At 42.5% G+C, this 20,443-nt stretch overlaps 3 protein-coding genes across 3 annotated transcripts in view; 1 reads left to right on the forward strand and 2 right to left on the reverse strand.

Annotated features, from left to right (window-relative positions):
* Window positions 1-2,789: 2,789 nt before the first annotated feature.
* Window positions 2,790-10,488, reverse strand: LOC310798705 (uncharacterized protein; the record flags this gene model as incomplete). Its single annotated transcript, XM_083661259.1, is given in 3 exon segments — window positions 2,790-3,509; window positions 3,512-4,503; window positions 8,816-10,488. Coding segments are annotated over 3 exon segments (3,384 nt in total). The 3' UTR covers window position 2,790.
* Window positions 10,489-13,614: 3,126 nt separating this feature from the next.
* The window catches only part of LOC310798706 (inositol monophosphatase 1-like), a gene marked incomplete at its 3' end in the record, with an annotated part of 29,051 nt that continues 22,222 nt past the window's right edge, over window positions 13,615-20,443 (forward strand). The window contains exon 1 of the mRNA XM_083661260.1: window positions 13,615-13,686. The remainder of the gene's footprint in view (window positions 13,687-20,443) is intronic.
* Window positions 16,295-18,453, reverse strand: LOC310798779 (tripartite motif-containing protein 16-like). The gene has a single exon (XM_083661330.1). The coding sequence runs from the start codon at window positions 18,418-18,420 to the stop codon at window positions 16,750-16,752; it is 1,671 nt and encodes a 556-aa protein (XP_083517456.1). The 5' UTR covers window positions 18,421-18,453; the 3' UTR covers window positions 16,295-16,749.

Genomic DNA, 20,443 nt, shown 5'->3' on the forward strand with positions numbered 1-20,443 from the left:
ATGGGGTTTTGTCAAGAGGAAGATGAAAGACACCAGACCCAACAATGCAGATGACCTGAAGGCCGCTATCAAAGCAACCTGGGCTTCCATCACACCTCAGCAGTGCCACAGGCTGATCGCCTCCATGCCACGCCGCACTGATGCAGTCATTCATGCAGAAGGAGGCCCAACCAAGTATTGAGTGCATGGAAATGAACTTTTTTTTTTGATTTTTTGATTTTATTGATTTATTGATGTAATATTCTACTTTTCTGAGACACTGTATATTGGGTTTTCATTATCTGTAAGCCATAACCATCAAAATTACAAGAAATAAAAGCTTGAAATATTCACTCTATGTGTAATGAATCTGTATAATATTGAACTTTTTCACGATATTCTAATTTTTGGAGCTGCACCTGTATGTATATATATACATATATATATATATATATATATATATATATATATATATATATATATATATATATATATATATATATATATATATATATACGGTATATATATATATATATATATATATAACAAGAATAGGAACAAAGCAGCAACAAAATCTCCTACAGGCGCTAATAGGGGAAAATAAGAAAATGGCAAAAAAATATGAAAAGCTACTCCTGTGGAAAGGCTATCATATATTAATTTACTTATATTGACCCTATAAACAATTTAGTATAGGTAAGGTTTTGCCCACCCAGATGGTACCGATATCTGGTCTGGCCCATGGACTACTTGTGTTGTGGCGAATCAGTAGCCTGGCTAGCGAATCAGTGCTTCTGTGTTGCAAGTTGCGTTTGCCAATCGCTTACCATCAGTGCCATGGTCAGTGCTTCTTCTTTTCATCCATGTTACAAGTTCTCACAGGCTGAAATCCGACGGTCAATTACTTTAAATTGTCTTTACATTGTGTCCAATTGACCCAAAATGACGGAATATGCCATCAGAAAACAAGAAACCAAGCGTCTCTTGGGGTAAGCTTCAAATTGGTCAAGCATCGACGCAGCCAGAACGTAAAAGTGTATAGGTCTTCCGCTTAAGGATTTCAAAATAAAATCCTAAATGCTTTATTTGGTTCTCCAAAGGTGAGAAGCATTTTATTCTGAAAGTAAATCATGGTATTTCCGTTGCTATCTGGTGTAACAGTCGTTGTTTTGACACAGCCCAATAATACTGTCGTGTTTCAGAGTAATGTCAGTTTCAATTTCTATAGAGTGATTACATTGATTAACTGTTTTATCTGGCCGTGACAATATCCAGGCATATAGCTATATGGAGGAGATGTCCATGATCTATGGTGATTATGATGATGATGATGATATACTGTATATTTCCCATTGACATTTAAATTGTATTGTGAAAGATGAAGAAAACATCAAAGGACATGTCACCCAAGGCATAGAGGTACTTTTGCTGTTTTGATGTCTCACAATCATAGATCACTAAATGTCTCTCTCATAAAAACGAGGAAAAAAAATCTTTTCACTCTGACATTCGTTTTCCTCGCCTGGGACTTTACAAAATCTAAGTTTTGTTCTGAAAAACTGTCAGAATTCTAAACCAGGTTAGGAGTTTTCTGAGGACAGTCCAAAAGCCTACTCCCTTCAGAGTTTCCACTGCAAAGGGAAGTGACATCACAGTGTAGGACGTAGGGAAGTGACATCACAGGGCGTAGGGAAGTGACATCACAGGGCGTAGGGCATAGGATTAGCCCTCCAGAATGACATGTACCCCCTTTCAGTAGACACCCAATTTGGGTTTCCATCCAAAGGTATCGCACATTTTAACGGAATTTTCAGAAAGTCAGCAAAAGAAAATGTGAAATTATGCGTGTTTCCATTCACTACATTATGCGGAATATATAGGAGTTGTTGAAAAGGAGGAAGTGATTAAAACATCATCAAACGAGGTAAATCACCCTGCTGTGTTCTCTAAATAAAGGGGAGGTCAAGAGAAAACATCCAGGAGGAAAACATGATAGAAAGCTTGATGAGCACACTGCTGTCTGCCTCTGCTGATCTGCCATACGTGCGTGTGGTGTAAAGTAACAAAGTACAAATACTTTGTTACTGTACTTAAGTATCTTTTTTGAGTATCTGTACTTTACTTGAGTATTTATTTTTCTTTTAACTTTAACTTTTAGTCCACTACATTTTGGTAATAAAATCTATACTTTTACTCCGATACATTTCCCAAAAGCATCTTGGTTACTGGTTACTATAAAAGAAACAAACAGATGAGACTTCCTAAGCCAATATATATAACTGTGTTAGACCTGTTTTAACACAAAAAACATCGCTGAATGCAGCTTTAAAGTGCTTATTTTCTACATTCATGCAAGTGTTATGTACAGTATGTACTTCCTGGAATGAATCAGAAGACATATTTTATTCATTCCTGGGGATTTTTTTTATTGATCCTTGCAAACATTCACTTTGATAAGAACAATAAGAACTATATAGGCCACACAACAGTTTATGTTTTCATATGAATACATGTGTGTTTGGATACTCGCTATCACTGACTGATATAAGGCAAAGAAAAGAGCGCCACCTACAGGAAATCAAACATCATCCACAGGAAATTCAACTTGGAAAAAGACATCACAGTCCCGCCCACACTGTTTGATTGACAGGTGATCTGTGGGCAGTGCAGTGCAGAAACACCACAGCAATAAGAGCTAAGCACCACACACACACACACACACACACACACACACACACACACACACACACACACACACACACACACACACACACACACACACACACACACAGCTGCTTTAATAAGTCCTGTCTACTTGAGCTTACACAGCTCAGCAGTGTGTCCAGTGTAATGACACACCAGTCCAGGATGGAGAGGCTGAGTGAATGTGGTCTGGACTCTGTGGAGGAGAGTCACGGTTTCAGAGACCTTGTAGAAGGACAGAATACCTGCTCTGTGATCCAGGTACACTCCTACTCTGGAGGAGGGAGGGACTGAGATGAGAGTTATGATACTCTTATGTCTGAACTCACACCTCTTGCTGAAACACACTAATGACCAAGACTTGTCACTGTTTCCAAATTCACCTTCACGCCCTCTTCCTGTTCTGCTAATATCTTTATATGAGACTGCTATTGAAACTCCACTCCCGCTCCACTTCACCTCCCAGTAACAACGTCCAGTCAGAACCTCTCTACTCAGGACCTGAGCGTAGTTAGTGAATCTGTCTGGGTGACTAGAATATAACTGTGCTTCACTCATGTATGTTGCTTTTCTGTTCCCCTCAGATAATAACAGCCGTCTGTTTGCTGTGTTTGGATCCAGTGTGATCTGACGTGAATATTGTAAGAAGTCAGCTCTGGTCTTGGGCTCTGGTTGTGGCAGTAAAACATCCTCGTCAGTCACTGTCAGTGAGATCTTAGGCCGTTCCTCTGTCAGAATGTCCTGTAGTTTATCTCTGACCTCTGACACAGCTGCAGTCACATCCTCAAAGTAACACAGAGGACGGGTATCGATCCTGGGTGAGTCTGACTGAGACGTGACAGCGAGGGGTAACTGTGGAGGAAGTGGATGTGATCCTCTGTGTGTGAGAGCTGCTCCAGCTCAGCGTCTTTCCTCCTCAGCTCAGAGATCTCCTGCTTCAGCTTCTCCTGAAGTTCTTCAGCCCGACTCACTTCCTCTTTCTGCTGGGATCTGATCTGCTGCTTCACCTCAGAGCTTCTCTTCTCAATGAGATGGACCAACTCAATGAAGATCTTCTCACTGTCCATCACTGCTTTATCAGCAGAGAGATTCATAGCCTTCACCTCCTGTTGAAGCACCTTCACGTCTTTCTCTCTGCCCTGGAGTCTCTTCTGGATTTTTTGTCGATTCACCCGGAACTCTTTCTGCCTCTCGGTCCTTTCTGCAGCAGCTGAGACTGTGTCGTGTCCCTTATGTTCGTCCACGGAGCAGAGATAACAGATACACTGCTGATCAGTACGACAGAACATCTTCATCACCTCGTCGTGACGAGAGCAGATGTTCTCCTGAAGCTTCTCGGTGGCTTCCACCAGCCTGTGTTTCTTAAAGGTAGAGGATTCATAGTGAGGCTGGAGGTGCTGCTCACAGTAAGAGGCCAGACACACCAGACAGGACTTGAGGGCTTTCAGCTTTCTCCCAGTGCAGACATCACAGCACACATCTCCAGGTCCAGCATAGCAGCGATCAGGAGGAGCAGCTTGGAGTCCGGTCTTCCTCAGGTCCTCCACCAACTCTGCTAACATGGTGTTTTTCACCAGGACAGGCCTCGGTGTGAAGGTCTGTCTGCACTGGGGGCAGCTGTGGATTCTCTTCTGATCCTCTACATCCCAGCAGTCTTTAATACAGCTCATGCAGTAGCTGTGCCCACAGGGAATAGCCACCGGATCCTTCAGTAGATCCAGACAGATCGAACAGCACCATTTTTCCCCGTCCAGCTGAATTCCTTGCTGCGCCATTTCACTTCTCAGTGACAGTGAGTCAGATAGTTTCACTTCCTCTGAACTGAAACAAGCTGGGCTCTGCTCCAAATCAAACCTCTGTTGTTGTCTTCATGTTCATGTGCTGATCTGCAGTGAATGTGCTGGTCAGCTATTGCACTTCACAGCATGTTTACACCTATCTATAAACTGGCAGATCTGTGAAAGGGGAGTAACAGGAAATAATGTGGAGAGAATAGAACTGGCTGTGTTTGAGGGAGGGGTTATCAGGCTTTGCTTTATTCCAGGAAGAGGAGCGTTAAAGAGGCAGTGTGTTTAAATACAAACTTACAATCAATCTCTCTCCCCCCTTATCCCCCTCACATATTAATTACACATAGAGTGAAATATTTCAAGCCTTTATTTCTTGTAATTTTGATGATTATGGCCTACATATAATGAAAACCCTAAATCAGTGTCTCAGAAAATTATAATATTGTGAAAAAGTGTGAAAAAGTTCAAAATTGGAAACTCATGGTGTCACACCCTAATCAGCTAATTGACTCAAACCACCTGCAAAGGTTTCCTGACCCTTTAAATGGTCAGTCTGGTTCAGTAGGCTACACCATCATGGGGAAGACTGCTGACTTGACAGTTGTCCAGAAGACAGTCATTGACACCCTCCACAAGGAGGGTAAGCCACAAAAGGTCATTGCTAAAGAAGCTGGTTGTTCACAGAGTGCTGTATCCAAACATATTCATAGAAAGTTGAGTGGAAGGAAAAAGTGTGGTAGGAAAAGGTGCACAAGTAACAGGGATAACCGCAGCCTTAGGATTGTCAAGCAAAATCCCTTCAAGAATGTGGGGGAGCATCACAAGGAGTGGACTGAGACTGGAGTCAGCGCATCAAGAGCCACTACGCACAGACCAATCCAGGACATGGGCTACAAATGTCGCATTCCTCGTGTCAAGCCACTCCTGAACCAGAGACAACGTCAGAAGCGTCTTACCTGGGCTAAGGAGGAAAAGAACTGGACCGTTGCTCAGTGGTCCAAAGTCCTCTTTTCAGATGAAAGTAAATTTTGCATTTCGTTTGGAAATCAAGGTCCCAGAGTCTGGAGGAAGAGCGGAGAGGCACACAATCCACGTTGCTTGAAGTCCAGTGTGAATTTTCTACAGTCGGTGATGATTTGGGGTGCCATGTCATCTGCTGGTGTTGGTCCACTGTGTTTTCTGAAGTCCACAGCGCAGCCATCTACCAGGACATTAATTTAGAGCACTTCAAGCTTCCTTCTGCTGACAAGCTTCATGGAGATGCTGATTTCATTCTCCAGCAGGACTTGGCACCTGCCCACACTGCCAAAAGTACCAAAAGCTGGTTCAATGACCATGGTATTACTGTGCTTGATTGGCCAGCAAACTGGCCTGACCTGAACCCCATTGAGAATCTATGGGGTTTTGTCAAGAGGAAGATGAAAGACACCAGACCCAACAATGCAGATGACCTGAAGGCCGCTATCAAAGCAACCTGGGCTTCCATCACACCTCAGCAGTGCCACAGGCTGATCGCCTCCATGCCACGCCGCACTGATGCAGTCATTCATGCAGAAGGAGGCCCAACCAAGTATTGAGTGCATGGAAATGAACTTTTTTTTTTGATTTTTTGATTTTATTGATTTATTGATGTAATATTCTACTTTTCTGAGACACTGTATATTGGGTTTTCATTATCTGTAAGCCATAACCATCAAAATTACAAGAAATAAAAGCTTGAAATATTCACTCTATGTGTAATGAATCTGTATAATATTGAACTTTTTCACGATATTCTAATTTTTGGAGCTGCACCTGTATGTATATATATACATATATATATATATATATATATATATATATATATATATATATATATATATATATATACGGTATATATATATATATATATATATATATAACAAGAATAGGAACAAAGCAGCAACAAAATCTCCTACAGGCGCTAATAGGGGAAAATAAGAAAATGGCAAAAAAATATGAAAAGCTACTCCTGTGGAAAGGCTATCATATATTAATTTACTTATATTGACCCTATAAACAATTTAGTATAGGTAAGGTTTTGCCCACCCAGATGGTACCGATATCTGGTCTGGCCCATGGACTACTTGTGTTGTGGCGAATCAGTAGCCTGGCTAGCGAATCAGTGCTTCTGTGTTGCAAGTTGCGTTTGCCAATCGCTTACCATCAGTGCCATGGTCAGTGCTTCTTCTTTTCATCCATGTTACAAGTTCTCACAGGCTGAAATCCGACGGTCAATTACTTTAAATTGTCTTTACATTGTGTCCAATTGACCCAAAATGACGGAATATGCCATCAGAAAACAAGAAACCAAGCGTCTCTTGGGGTAAGCTTCAAATTGGTCAAGCATCGACGCAGCCAGAACGTAAAAGTGTATAGGTCTTCCGCTTAAGGATTTCAAAATAAAATCCTAAATGCTTTATTTGGTTCTCCAAAGGTGAGAAGCATTTTATTCTGAAAGTAAATCATGGTATTTCCGTTGCTATCTGGTGTAACAGTCGTTGTTTTGACACAGCCCAATAATACTGTCGTGTTTCAGAGTAATGTCAGTTTCAATTTCTATAGAGTGATTACATTGATTAACTGTTTTATCTGGCCGTGACAATATCCAGGCATATAGCTATATGGAGGAGATGTCCATGATCTATGGTGATTATGATGATGATGATGATATACTGTATATTTCCCATTGACATTTAAATTGTATTGTGAAAGATGAAGAAAACATCAAAGGACATGTCACCCAAGGCATAGAGGTACTTTTGCTGTTTTGATGTCTCACAATCATAGATCACTAAATGTCTCTCTCATAAAAACGAGGAAAAAAAATCTTTTCACTCTGACATTCGTTTTCCTCGCCTGGGACTTTACAAAATCTAAGTTTTGTTCTGAAAAACTGTCAGAATTCTAAACCAGGTTAGGAGTTTTCTGAGGACAGTCCAAAAGCCTACTCCCTTCAGAGTTTCCACTGCAAAGGGAAGTGACATCACAGTGTAGGACGTAGGGAAGTGACATCACAGGGCGTAGGGAAGTGACATCACAGGGCGTAGGGCATAGGATTAGCCCTCCAGAATGACATGTACCCCCTTTCAGTAGACACCCAATTTGGGTTTCCATCCAAAGGTATCGCACATTTTAACGGAATTTTCAGAAAGTCAGCAAAAGAAAATGTGAAATTATGCGTGTTTCCATTCACTACATTATGCGGAATATATAGGAGTTGTTGAAAAGGAGGAAGTGATTAAAACATCATCAAACGAGGTAAATCACCCTGCTGTGTTCTCTAAATAAAGGGGAGGTCAAGAGAAAACATCCAGGAGGAAAACATGATAGAAAGCTTGATGAGCACACTGCTGTCTGCCTCTGCTGATCTGCCATACGTGCGTGTGGTGTAAAGTAACAAAGTACAAATACTTTGTTACTGTACTTAAGTATCTTTTTTGAGTATCTGTACTTTACTTGAGTATTTATTTTTCTTTTAACTTGAACTTTTAGTCCACTACATTTTGGTAATAAAATCTATCCTTTTACTCCGATACATTTCCCAAAAGCATCTTGGTTACTGGTTACTATAAAAGAAACAAACAGATGAGAGGCTCTGTGGTGATGATATACAATAGTGGTTCCTAAGCGAATATATAACTGTGTTAGACCTATTTTAACACAAAAAACTTTGCTGAATGCACCTTTAAAGTGGTTATTTTCTACATTCATGCAAGTGTTATGTACAGTATGTACTTCCTGGAATGAATCAGAAGAAATATTTTATTCATTCCTGGGGATTTTTTTTATTGATCTTTGCAAACATTTACTTTGATCACACATTCAATCACTAAAGCCTGGTAACACACACACACACACACACACACACACACACACACACACACACACACACACACACACACACACACACACACACAGCTCCATTAAGGCCCATGTAGTGGGACAGAAACAGTCACAATAGAAATACACAACAATAAGAACTATATAGGCCACACAACAGTTTATGTTTTCATATGAAGACATGTGTGTTTGGATACTCGCTATCACTGACTGATATAACACAAAGAAAAGAGCGCCACCTACAGGAAATCAAACATCATCCACAGGAAATTCAACTTGGAAAAAGACATCACAGTTCCGCCCACAATGTTTGATTGACAGGTGATCTGTGGGCAGTGCAGTGCAGAAACACCACAGCAATAAGAGCTAAGCACCACACACACACACACACACACACACACACACACACACACACACACACACACACACACACACACACACACACACACACACACACAGCTGCTTTAATAAGTCCTGTCTACTTGAGCTTACACAGCTCAGCAGTGTCTCCAGTGTAACACCACAGTCCAGGATGGAGAGGCTGAGTGAATGTGGTCTGGACTCTGTGGAGGAGAGTCATGGTTTCAGAGACGTTGTAGAAGGACAGAATACCTGCTCTGTGATCCAGGTACACTCCTACTCTGGAGGAGGGAGGGACTGAGATGAAAGTTATGATACTCTTATGTGTGAACTGACAACTACTGCTGCCAAACCTGCTGTCACACTGTAATGACCAAGACTTGTCATTGTTTCCAAATGCACTTTCATCCTCTGTTCTGCTAATATCTTTATATGAGACTGCTATTGAAACAAACACCCCGCTCCACTCCACCTCCCAGTAACAACGTCCAGTCACACCCTCTCTACTCAGGACCTGACGCCTGTCAGTGAATCTGTCTGGGTGACTAGAATATGACTGTGCTTCACTCATGCATGTTGCTTTTCTGTTCCCCTCAGATAATAACAGCTGTGTGTTTGCTGTGTTTGGATCCAGTGTGATCTGACGTGAATATTGTAAGAAGTCAGCTCTGGTCTTGGGCTCTGGTTGTGGCAGTAAAACATCCACTTCAGTCACTGTCAGTGAGATCTTAGGCCGTTCCTCTGTCAGAATGTCCTGTAGTTTATCTCTGACCTCTGACACAGCTGCAGTCACATCCTCAAAGTAGCACAGAGGACGGGTATCGATCCTGGCTGAGTCTGTAGATTGACTGAGACGTGACAGAGAGGGGTAACTGTGGAGGAAGTGGATGTGATCCTCTGTGTGTGAGAGCTGCTCCAGCTCAACGTCTTTCCTCCTCAGCTCAGAGATCTCCTGCTTCAGCTTCTCCTGAAGTTCTTCAGCCCGACTCGCTTCCTCTTTCTGCTGGGATCTGATCTGCTGCTTCACCTCAGAGCTTCTCTTCTCAATGAGACGGACCAGCTCAGTGAAGATCTTCTCACTGTCTGTCACTGCTTTATCAGCAGAGAGATTCATAGCCTTCACCTCCTGTTGAAGCACCTTCACGTCTTTCTTTCTGCCCTGGAGTCTCTTCTGGATTTTTTGTCGATTCACCCGGAACTCTTTCTGCCTCTCGGCCCTTTCTGCAGCAGCTGAGACTGTGTCATGTCCCTTATGTTCGTCCACGGAGCAGAGATAACAGATACACTGCTGATCAGTACGGCAGAACATCTTCATCACCTCGTCGTGACGAGAGCAGATGTTCTCCTGAAGCTTCTCGGTGGCTTCCACCAGCCTGTGTTTCTTAAAGGCAGAGGATTCATAGTGAGGCTGGAGGTGCTGCTCACAGTAAGAGGCCAGACACACCAGACAGGACTTGAGGGCTTTCAGCTTTCTCCCAGTGCAGACATCACAGCCCACATCTCCAGGTCCAGCATAGCAGCGATCAGGAGCAGCAGCTTGGAGTCCGGTCTTCCTCAGGTCCTCCACGAACTCTGCTAACATGGTGTTTTTCACCAGGACAGGCCTCGGTGTGAAGGTCTGTCTGCACTGGGGGCAGCTGTGGATTTTCTTCTGACCCTCTTCCTTCCAGCAGTCTTTAATACAGCTCATGCAGTAGCTGTGCCCACAGGGAACAGTCACCGGATCCTTCAGTAGATCCAGACAGATCGAACAGCACCCTTTTTCCCCGTCCAGCTGAAATCCTTGCTGCGCCATTTCACTTCTCGGTGACAGTGAGTCAAATAGTTTCACTTCCTCTGAACTGAAACAAGCTGGGCTCTGCTCGAAATCAAACCTCTGTTGTTGTCTTCATGTTCATGTGCTGATCTGCAGTGAATGGGCTTGTCAGCTATTGCACTTCACAGCATGTTTACACCTATCTATAAACTGGCAGATCTGTGAAAGGGGAGTAACAGGAAATAATGTGGAGAGAATAGAACTGGCTGTGTTTGAGGGAGGGGTTATCAGGCTTTTTATTCCAGGAAGAGGAGCGTTAAAGAGGCAGTGTGTTTAAATACAAACTTACAATCAATCTCTCTCCCCCCTTATCCCCCTCACAGATGAATTACACATAGAGTGAAATATTTCAAGCCTTTATTTCTTGTAATTTTGATGATTATGGCCTACATATAATGAAAACCCTAAATCAGTGTCTCAGAAAATTATAATATTGTGAAAAAGTGTGAAAAAGTTCAAAATTGGAAACTCATGGTGTCACACCCTAATCAGCTAATTGACTCAAACCACCTGCAAAGGTTTCCTGACCCTTTAAATGGTCAGTCTGGTTCAGTAGGCTACACAATCATGGGGAAGACTGCTGACCTGACAGTTGTCCAGAAGACACGTCATTGACACCCTCCACAAGGAGGGTAGGCCACAAAAGGTCATTGCTAAAGAAGCTGGTTGTTCACAGAGTGCTGTATCCAAGCATATTCATATTCATATTCATATTCATATTCATATTCATTTTCCACCTGCCTCAAGTGGGGAAACTTTTTTGCATATTTGTTTCCGAATTTTTCAGCGTTCCCACTCAGGTTTTTTAATGCGCAAATTGAAAATGTGCCTTAAACAGGTGGATGGAAACCCACCTACAGAGACATATTGGTCAGGTCATCAGCTGGAGAGGAGGATTATGGTGATGGTGATGATGATGATGATGAAGAAAAAGGTTTGAGGGAGGAGGAATGTTCCAGGCATGCAGATCTCTGATTGGTGGGCTGTGAGGCAGAAGGTGGGCTCTGATTGGCCAGCTGCTGTATAAAAGCAGAGAGAGAGAGAGTCAAGTCTGCACACTCAAGAGGACTCCTAGTCCTGAGCTGTCCCGTCAAGTACTACGTTTTCTAACAGAGGACACAGACACTGCTGCTGCTTCAGGTACCAAGGCTTCTTCTTCACCTCCTTTTTCTTCCTGCCATCTTTCTTTTTTCTTCTCCTTCTCCCTACAGGACAGACAGCAGTCTGCCCTGCTCCATCTGACTCACTGGCTCTGCAACTGCTGCTAATGTTCTAATACTATGCCTATTTTATTGCAATTTTCTGTTCTTATTTGTGATATTTTTGGTATATTTTGATTGATTTGTATTCATTGTGTCATGCACTTAACAGTGCCCAGCCCACATGGGCTTACAAGACACACAAGATATACAGTATAACATAGGCCAACTATAAAAATACAACTAAATCACAGTACAATATACTCCTTAACCCATTGATACCTGATGCAGCATTTGTGTGTGTATCCCTTTAAGACCGCGAACCGTGTATGACGCGGTCTTAAAGGGATACACACACAAATGAGGGATATACATGCAAATGCTGCATCAGGTATCAATGGGTTAAGCAACAAAACAGATCATTACTTTCTGAACAGAACATTCTGCCTTTGCTCCCAGGCCTGGGAAATAAAGTTTCCTACAAAGAAGGTCCTTTTCTTGAAACACAGCTCAAGTTTTTCATAATCATCCTTCTCAAAAAAATATGCATAAATAGGAGGACATTTGACTGAAAAGTATCTCTCTTGTATCATCATAAGCTGTACAATAGAATCAAAAATGGATCTCGTTCTCAATTTCACACAAATCACAAAGTAAACAGAGTCTGTCTTCTTCAGGGGTAGCGTTAAACCTACCAGTCTCCAGTGCCAAGGGCAGAGTTCCAGATCGTAACTGTGCACACAGGGACCTTTTTCGTCTGTCCAAATCAAACTTGACATAAGGCTCTACACAGTCTTTTATGAGACGGTAGGTTCTTAGCTTTGGTTTATACCACAAATCAACAGACCATTTATCTTTATACAGAAGGAACATACAGTATTGCTCATAGTCTCCCGGATATATCACACACCAACCTGTTGTGAAAAATAAATGACAAGTCGTTCAGATGGAATAAGGATTATATCACACACCAACCTGTTGTGAAAAATAAATGACAAGTCGTTCAGATGGAATAAGGATTTCAGTTCAACTGCCCAGGGATGTCTATGAGCAATGTCCCAGTCAAATATCTTTTTTGTGAGTCTCTGATCAGACATCCTCACAAGTCTATTCCATAGTCGGAGCATTTGACCTTTGTGCCTGATGTTTGGGGATTCCCATCCCATATCACCACTGATGGCCAGAACTGATGTACATTTGTGAACTCCTAGAAAATAACGGATAGCTCTGTGATGCACAGTGTTGGGCAAGTTACTGAAAATTGGTAATTAGTTACAGTTACTAGTTACTTCTCTCAAAAGGTAATTTAATTACTTTAAAGTTACCAGTTACTTCAAAGTAATTAGTTACTAGGGAAAGTAACTTTTGCATTACTTTTAAAAGCCTGCTTTGATTGTCTTATTAATGCACACATTATGTTAGTGTTGCTGTGCCACAGTGTGGTATTGAACATTCACTTATTGGGGAGGCTTATAGCCTATCAAGGTCATTAGCCTCTGGAGCTCTGGCTGCAGCTGGACTAGGACTAGGTCTGAGCATCAGAAACTGGGTAATCCTCTGAAGTTGTCCGTTATTTTCATGTCCTAAAGTAACTAGTAACTAGCCCAGTTACTATTTTAGTAACTAACTGAGTTACTGAATTTGAAAAAGTAATTAGTTAGATTACTAGTTACTGAAAAAAGTAAAGTTACAGTAACTAGTTACTTAGTAACTAGTTATTCCCAACACTGGTGATGCACAGTGTTACAGCTTAGATGTTGTTGTTGTCCTGAGAATTTCATTGTTTAGAATGATGACCTTGTATTATAGGCTACTACTGCGCATTTGATAAATAACAATGTATGTAACAATCTGTGTTATTCTGTCTGCTGTCGTCTGTCAGGTGTCTCCAGACCGTCACTAGATCTGTGTCATCATGGCCGACGACTGGAGTGAGTGTCTGAACTTTGGTGTCTCCATCGCTAAACAAGCCAGCAAGGTAACACACACACAGACAGACAGACAGACAGACAGACAGACAGACAGACAGACAGACAGACAGACAGACAGACTGACTGACTGACTGACTGAGGTGATTATTATGAAGCAGGTCTGTGGCTTGGGAGTTAATTCATGACTCATCAATTTAACTGTTCAGTTCAACTCTCCGACCTGAAAGAAACAGAATTCCATGTTTGAGTCATAATCATGATTCTGATTCTGATTCTGATTCTGATCAGTGTTGGGGTCAATGTGTTGGTTACTCAAAAAAGTAATGTATTACACTGTACTCAAATAAACGCATTGTATTACTCCCTGCAGAAAGCAATTTGTTACATTACGTTTGTGTTACTCCAAAACAACCCCCCGGATGCATTGCCATTTGCCAGTTAACAATACAACCTTTTTATTTGTATTTTGTATTTACTGTCACAGTCTTGTCCTTTTGCGCAACAAATTGGAACGTACATATCTCCTCCTCTCACAAGCTGTAGACCTTCTATCTCCCGCACAATCTGTCTCTAGCCAAAGTCACACGAGCGCTCAGACAGAACAGTTTCACAGGAAATAGTTTAGTATCAGTAACAGTATTTTTTTTATTTTTTTTCAAACTTATGTTTGCAGAAACGTAAAAAGTGTAGCCATGTACCAATTTTAGGGGCATTATTGTTATAGTTGTGATGAGAAGCGAGCTGATCATGGAACCGGGATGTGGTGGCCAACTTTGTCACTTGGTGTGAGCTGAACCACCTGCAGCTCAACGTGTCAAAGACAAAGGAGCTGGTGGTGGACCTGAGGAGGGTCAAGGCTCCGGTGACGCCTGTCTCAATCCACGGGGTCAGTGTTGACATAGTTGAGGATTACAAGTACCTTGGAGTGTACATTGACAATAAACTAGACTGGGCTAAGAACTCTGATGCACTCTACAAGAAGGGGCAAAGCCGTCTCTACTTCCTGAGACGGCTGAGGTCCTTCAACGTCTGCCGGACCATGCTGAGGATGTTCTACGAGTCGGTAGTGGCTAGTGCCTTCCTGTATGCTATTGTGTGCTGGGGCAGCAGGCTGAAGGCAGCAGATGCCAACAGACTCAACAAACTGATCCGTAAGGCCAGGGACATTGTGGGGCTGGATCTGGGCTCTCTGACTGCGGTGTCAGAGAAGAGAACGTTGTCCAGGCTACGCTCCATCATGAACAATGACTCGCATCCACTCCATGACGTGCTAGTCAAACACAGGAGCACGTTCAGTGAAAGACTGATTCCACCTAGATGCAGGACAGAGAGGCACAGGAAATCATTCCTGCCTGTGGCCATTGGTCTATTTAATGCCTCTCTTAAAAGAGCACCTCGGAGACGCTCAGTCTCCCTGAGACTGAGCCAGCCGATAGGTTAACTGTGCCTGGCTGAGCCACGTGTAACGTATAGGGCAAGCCGACTTAATATAAATCACGTGCAATATGTGCAATATGTCACAGGCAATAGGTTAATTGACACGGAATGTATACTATACTTACTCTACGTATTGGTATTTTGCTACTTAGACATTCTACTTATTTTGTGTTTTTGCTTCTATCGCACTACTAGTTATTCTATGCTATGTTGTGTTTTTCTGCTTACTGCTTAATAATTGCATTACTACGGTTTATTTTTATTTTTATTTTTATTGTATTTATGCTATGTGTGTTCTGTGAGCGAGCTACTGTAACTTGTCCCAATTTCCCCCCGGGGATCATTAAAGTCTTTCTGATTCTGATTCTGATTCTGATCCAGAAGGCAAAGCTCTCGACCTTGATCTACCGTTCGATCTTCGTTCCTACCCTCACGATAAGTGATATGGGCATGGCCTATTTCATGCAGTGTCCCTATTGATATAATACACATAATACACATATCTAGAAATGCTGATATGCAACGTCATTTTGGTTCAGAAAAATGTACATTCTACATACCCGTGGATTGCAGAAACGTAAGTTGCGCAGAGACATTTTATTATTGCGAGCGGGCGGGCAGGTCTGTGCCTTTGGGTTTCCATCCAAAGGCACATTTTAACTGAATTTTCAGAAAGTCAGCAAAAGAAAATACAGTACAAATACTTCGTTACTGTACTTAAGTATCTTTTTTGAGTATCTGTACTTTACTTGAGTATTTATTTTTCTTTTAACTTGAACTTTTAGTCCACTACATTTTGGTAATAAAATCTATACTTTTACTCCGATACATTTCCCAAAAGCATCTTGGTTACTGGTTACTATAAAAGAAACAAACAGATGAGAGGCTCTGTGGTGATGATATACAATAGTGGTTCCTAAGCGAATATATATAACTGTGTTAGACCTATTTTAACACAAAAAACATCGCTGAATGCAGCTTTAAAGTGCTTATTTTCTACATTCATGCAAGTGTTATGTACAGTATGTACTTCCTGGAATGAATCAGAAGAAATATTTGATTCATTCCTGGGGATTTTTTTTATTGATCCTTGCAAACATTCACTTTGATCACACATTCAATCATTAAAGCCTGGTCTCACACACACACACACACACACACACACACACACACACACACACACACACACACACACACACACACACACACACACACACACACACACACACACACACACACAGCTCCATTAAGGCCCATGTAGTGGGACAGAAACAGTCACAATAGAAATACACAACAATAAGAACTATATAGGCCACACAACAGTTTATGTTTTCATATGAATACATGTGTGTTTGGATACTCGCTATCACTGACTGATATAACACAAAGAAAAGAGCGCCACCTACAGGAAATCAAACATCATTCACAGGAAATTCAACTTGGAAAAAGACATCACAGTCCCGCCCACACTGTTTGATTGACAGGTGATCTGTGGGCAGTGCAGTGCAGAAACACCACAGCAATAAGAGCTAAGCACCACACACACACACACACACACACACACACACACACACACACACACACACACACACACACACACACACACACACACACACACACACACACACACACACACACACACACACACACAGAGCTGCTTTAATAAGTCCTGTCTACTTGAGCTTACACAGCTCAGCAGTGTGTCCAGTGTAATGACACACCAGTCCAGGATGGAGAGGCTGAGTGAATGTGGTCTGGACTCTGTGGAGGAGAGTCATGGTTTCAGAGACGTTGTAGAAGGACAGAATACCTGCTCTGTGATCCAGGTACACTCCTACTCTGGAGGAGGGAGGGACTGAGATGAGAGTTATGATACTCTTATGTCTGAACTCACACCTCTTGCTGAAACACACTAATGACCAAGACTTGTCACTGTTTCCAAATTCACCTTCACGCCCTCTTCCTGTTCTGCTAATATCTTTATATGAGACTGCTATTGAAACTCCACTCCCGCTCCACTTCACCTCCCAGTAACAACGTCCAGTCAGAACCTCTCTACTCAGGACCTGACAGCAGTTAGTGAATCTGTCTGGGTGACTAGAATATAACTGTGCTTCACTCATGTATGTTGCTTTTCTGTTCCCCTCAGATAATAACAGCCGTCTGTTTGCTGTGTTTGGATCCAGTGTGATCTGACGTGAATATTGTAAGAAGTCAGCTCTGGTCTTGGGCTCTGGTTGTGGCAGTAAAACATCCTCTTCAGTCACTGTCAGTGAGATCTTAGGCCGTTCCTCTGTCAGAATGTCCTGTAGTTTATCTCTGACCTCTGACACAGCTGCAGTCACATCCTCAAAGTAACACAGAGGACGGGTATGGATCCTGGGTGAGTCTGTAGATTGACTGAGACGTGACAGTGAGGGGTAACTGTGGAGGAAGTGGATGTGATCCTCTGTGTGTGAGAGCTGCTCCAGCTCAGCGTCTTTCCTCCTCAGCTCAGAGATCTCCTGCTTCAGCTTCTCCTGAAGTTCTTCAGCCCGACTCACTTCCTCTTTCTGCTGGGATCTGATCTGCTGCTTCACCTCAGAGCTTCTCTTCTCAATGAGACGGACCAGCTCAGTGAAGATCTTCTCACTGTCTGTCACTGCTTTATCAGCAGAGAGATTCATAGCCTTCACATCCTGTTGTAGCACCTTCACGTCTTTCTCTCTGCCCTGGAGTCTCTTCTGGATTTTTTGTCGATTCACCCGGAACTCTTTCTGCCTCTCGGCCCTTTCTGCGGCAGCTGAGACTGTGTCGTGTCCCTTATGTTCCTCCACGCAGAGATAACAGATACACTGCTGATCAGTACGGCAGAACATCTTCATCACCTCGTCATGACGAGAGCAGATGTTCTCCTGAAGCTTCACGGTGGCTTCCACCAGCCTGTGTTTCTTAAAGGTAGAGGATTCATAGTGAGGCTGGAGGTGCTGCTCACAGTAAGAAGCCAGACACACCAGACAGGACTTGAGGGCTTTCAGCTTTCTCCCAGTGCAGACATCACAGCTCACATCTCCAGGTCCAGCATAGCAGCGATCAGGAGGAGCAGCTTGGAGTCCGGTCTTCCTCAGGTCCTCCACCAACTCTGCTAACATGGTGTTTTTCACCAGGACAGGCCTCGGTGTGAAGGTCTGTCTGCACTGGGGGCAGCTGTGGATTTTCTTCTGATCCTCTACATCCCAGCAGCTTTTAATACAGCTCATGCAGTAGCTGTGCCCACAGGGAATAGTCACCGGATCCTTCAGTAGATCCAGACAGATCGAACAGCACCCTTTTCCCCCGTCCAGCTGAATTCCTTGCTGCGCCATTTCACTTCTCAGTGACAGTGAGTCAGATAGTTTCACTTCCTCTGAACTGAAACAAGCTGGGCTCTGCTCCAAACCAAACCTCTGTTGTTGTCTTCATGTTCATGTGCTGATCTGCAGTGAATGGGCTGGTCAGCTATTGCACTTCACAGCATGTTTACACCTATCTATAAACTGGCAGATCTGTGAAAGGGGAGGAACAGGAAATATGTGGAGAGAATAGAACTGGCTGTGTTTGAGGGAGGGGTTATCAGGCTTTTTATTCCAGGAAGAGGAGCGTTAAAGAGGCAGTGTGTTTAAATACAAACTTACAATCAATCTCTCTCCCCCCTTATCCCCCTCACAGATTAATTACACATAGTGTGAAATATTTCAAGCCTTTATTTCTTGTAATTTTGATGATTATGGCCTACATATAATGAAAACCCTAAATCAGTGTCTCAGAAAATTATAATATTGTGAAAAAGTGTGAAAAAGTTCAAAATTGGAAACTCATGGTGTCACACCCTAATCAGCTAATTGACTCAAACCACCTGCAAAGGTTTCCTGACCCTTTAAATGGTCAGTCTGGTTCAGTAAGGCTACACGATCATGGGGAAGACTGCTGACTTGACAGTTGTCCAGAAGACACGTCATTGACTCCCTCCACAAGGAGGGTAAGCCACAAAAGGTCATTGCTAAAGAAGCTGGTTGTTCACAGAGTGCTGTATCCAAGCATATTCATATTCATATTCATATTCATATTCATATTCATTTTCCACCTGCCTCAAGTGGGGAAACTTTTTTGCATATTTGTTTCCGAATTTTTCAGTGTTCCCACTCAGGTTTTTTAATGCGCAAATTGAAAATGTGCCTTAAACAGGTGGATGGAAACCCACCTACAGAGACATATTGGTCAGGTCATCAGCTGGAGAGGAGGATTATGGTGATGGTGATGATGATGATGATGAAGAAAAAGGTTTGAGGGAGGAGGAATGTTCCAGGCATGCAGATCTCTGATTGGTGGGCTGTGAGGCAGAAGGTGGGCTCTGATTGGCCAGCTGCTGTATAAAAGCAGAGAGAGAGAGAGTCCAGTCTGCACACTCAAGAGGACTCCTAGTCCTGAGCTGTCCCGTCAAGTACTACGTTTTCTAACAGAGGACACAGACACTGCTGCTGCTTCAGGTACCAAGGCTTCTTCTTCACCTCCTTTTTCTTCTCCTTCTCCCTACAGGACAGACAGCAGTCCATCTGACTCACTGGCTCTGCAACTGCTGCTAATGTTCTAATACTATGCCTATTTTATTGCAATTTTTTGTTCTTATTTGTGATATTTTCTGGTATATTTTGATTGATTGATTGATTTATTTGTATTCATTGTGTCATGCACTTAACAGTGCCTAGCCCACATGGGCTTACAAGACACACAAGATATACAGTATAACATAGGCCAACTATAAAAATACAACTAAATCACAGTACAATATACTCCTTAACCCATTGATACCTGATGCAGCATTTGTGTGTGTATCCCTTTAAGACCGCGAACCGTGTATGACGCGGTCTTAAAGGGATACACACACAAATGAGGGATATACATGCAAATGCTGCATTAGGGGTTAAGCAACAAAACAGATCATTACTTTCTGAACAGAACATTCTGCCTTTGCTCCCAGGCCTGGGAAATGAGGTTTGCTACAAAGAAGGTCCCTTTCTTGAAACACAGCTCAAGTTTTTCATAATCATCCTTCTCAAAAAAATCTGCATAAATAGGAGGACATTTGACTGAAAAGGATCTCTCTTGTATCATCATAAGCTGTACAATAGAATCGAAAATCGATCTCGTTCTCAATTTCACACAAATCACAAAGTAAACAAGAGTCTGTCTTCTTCAGGGGTAGCGTTAAACCTACCAGTCTCTAGTGCCAAGGGCAGAGTTCCAGATCGTAACTGTGCACACAGGGACCTTTTTCGTCTGTCCAAATCAAACTTTTCATATGGCTCTACACACAGTCTTTTATGAGACGGAGGTTCTTAGCTTTGGTTT

This window comes from Poromitra crassiceps (assembly GCF_964638095.1).
Source record: "Poromitra crassiceps genome assembly, chromosome: 26".
In the NCBI taxonomy this organism is placed as follows: domain Eukaryota; kingdom Metazoa; phylum Chordata; class Actinopteri; order Beryciformes; family Melamphaidae; genus Poromitra; species Poromitra crassiceps.

Excerpts from the sequence above, each read along its gene's own strand:
- LOC310798779 (XM_083661330.1), bottom strand. The coding sequence starts at position 18,420 with ATGGCGCAGCAAGGAATTCAGCTGGACGGGGGAAAAGGGTGCTGTTCG.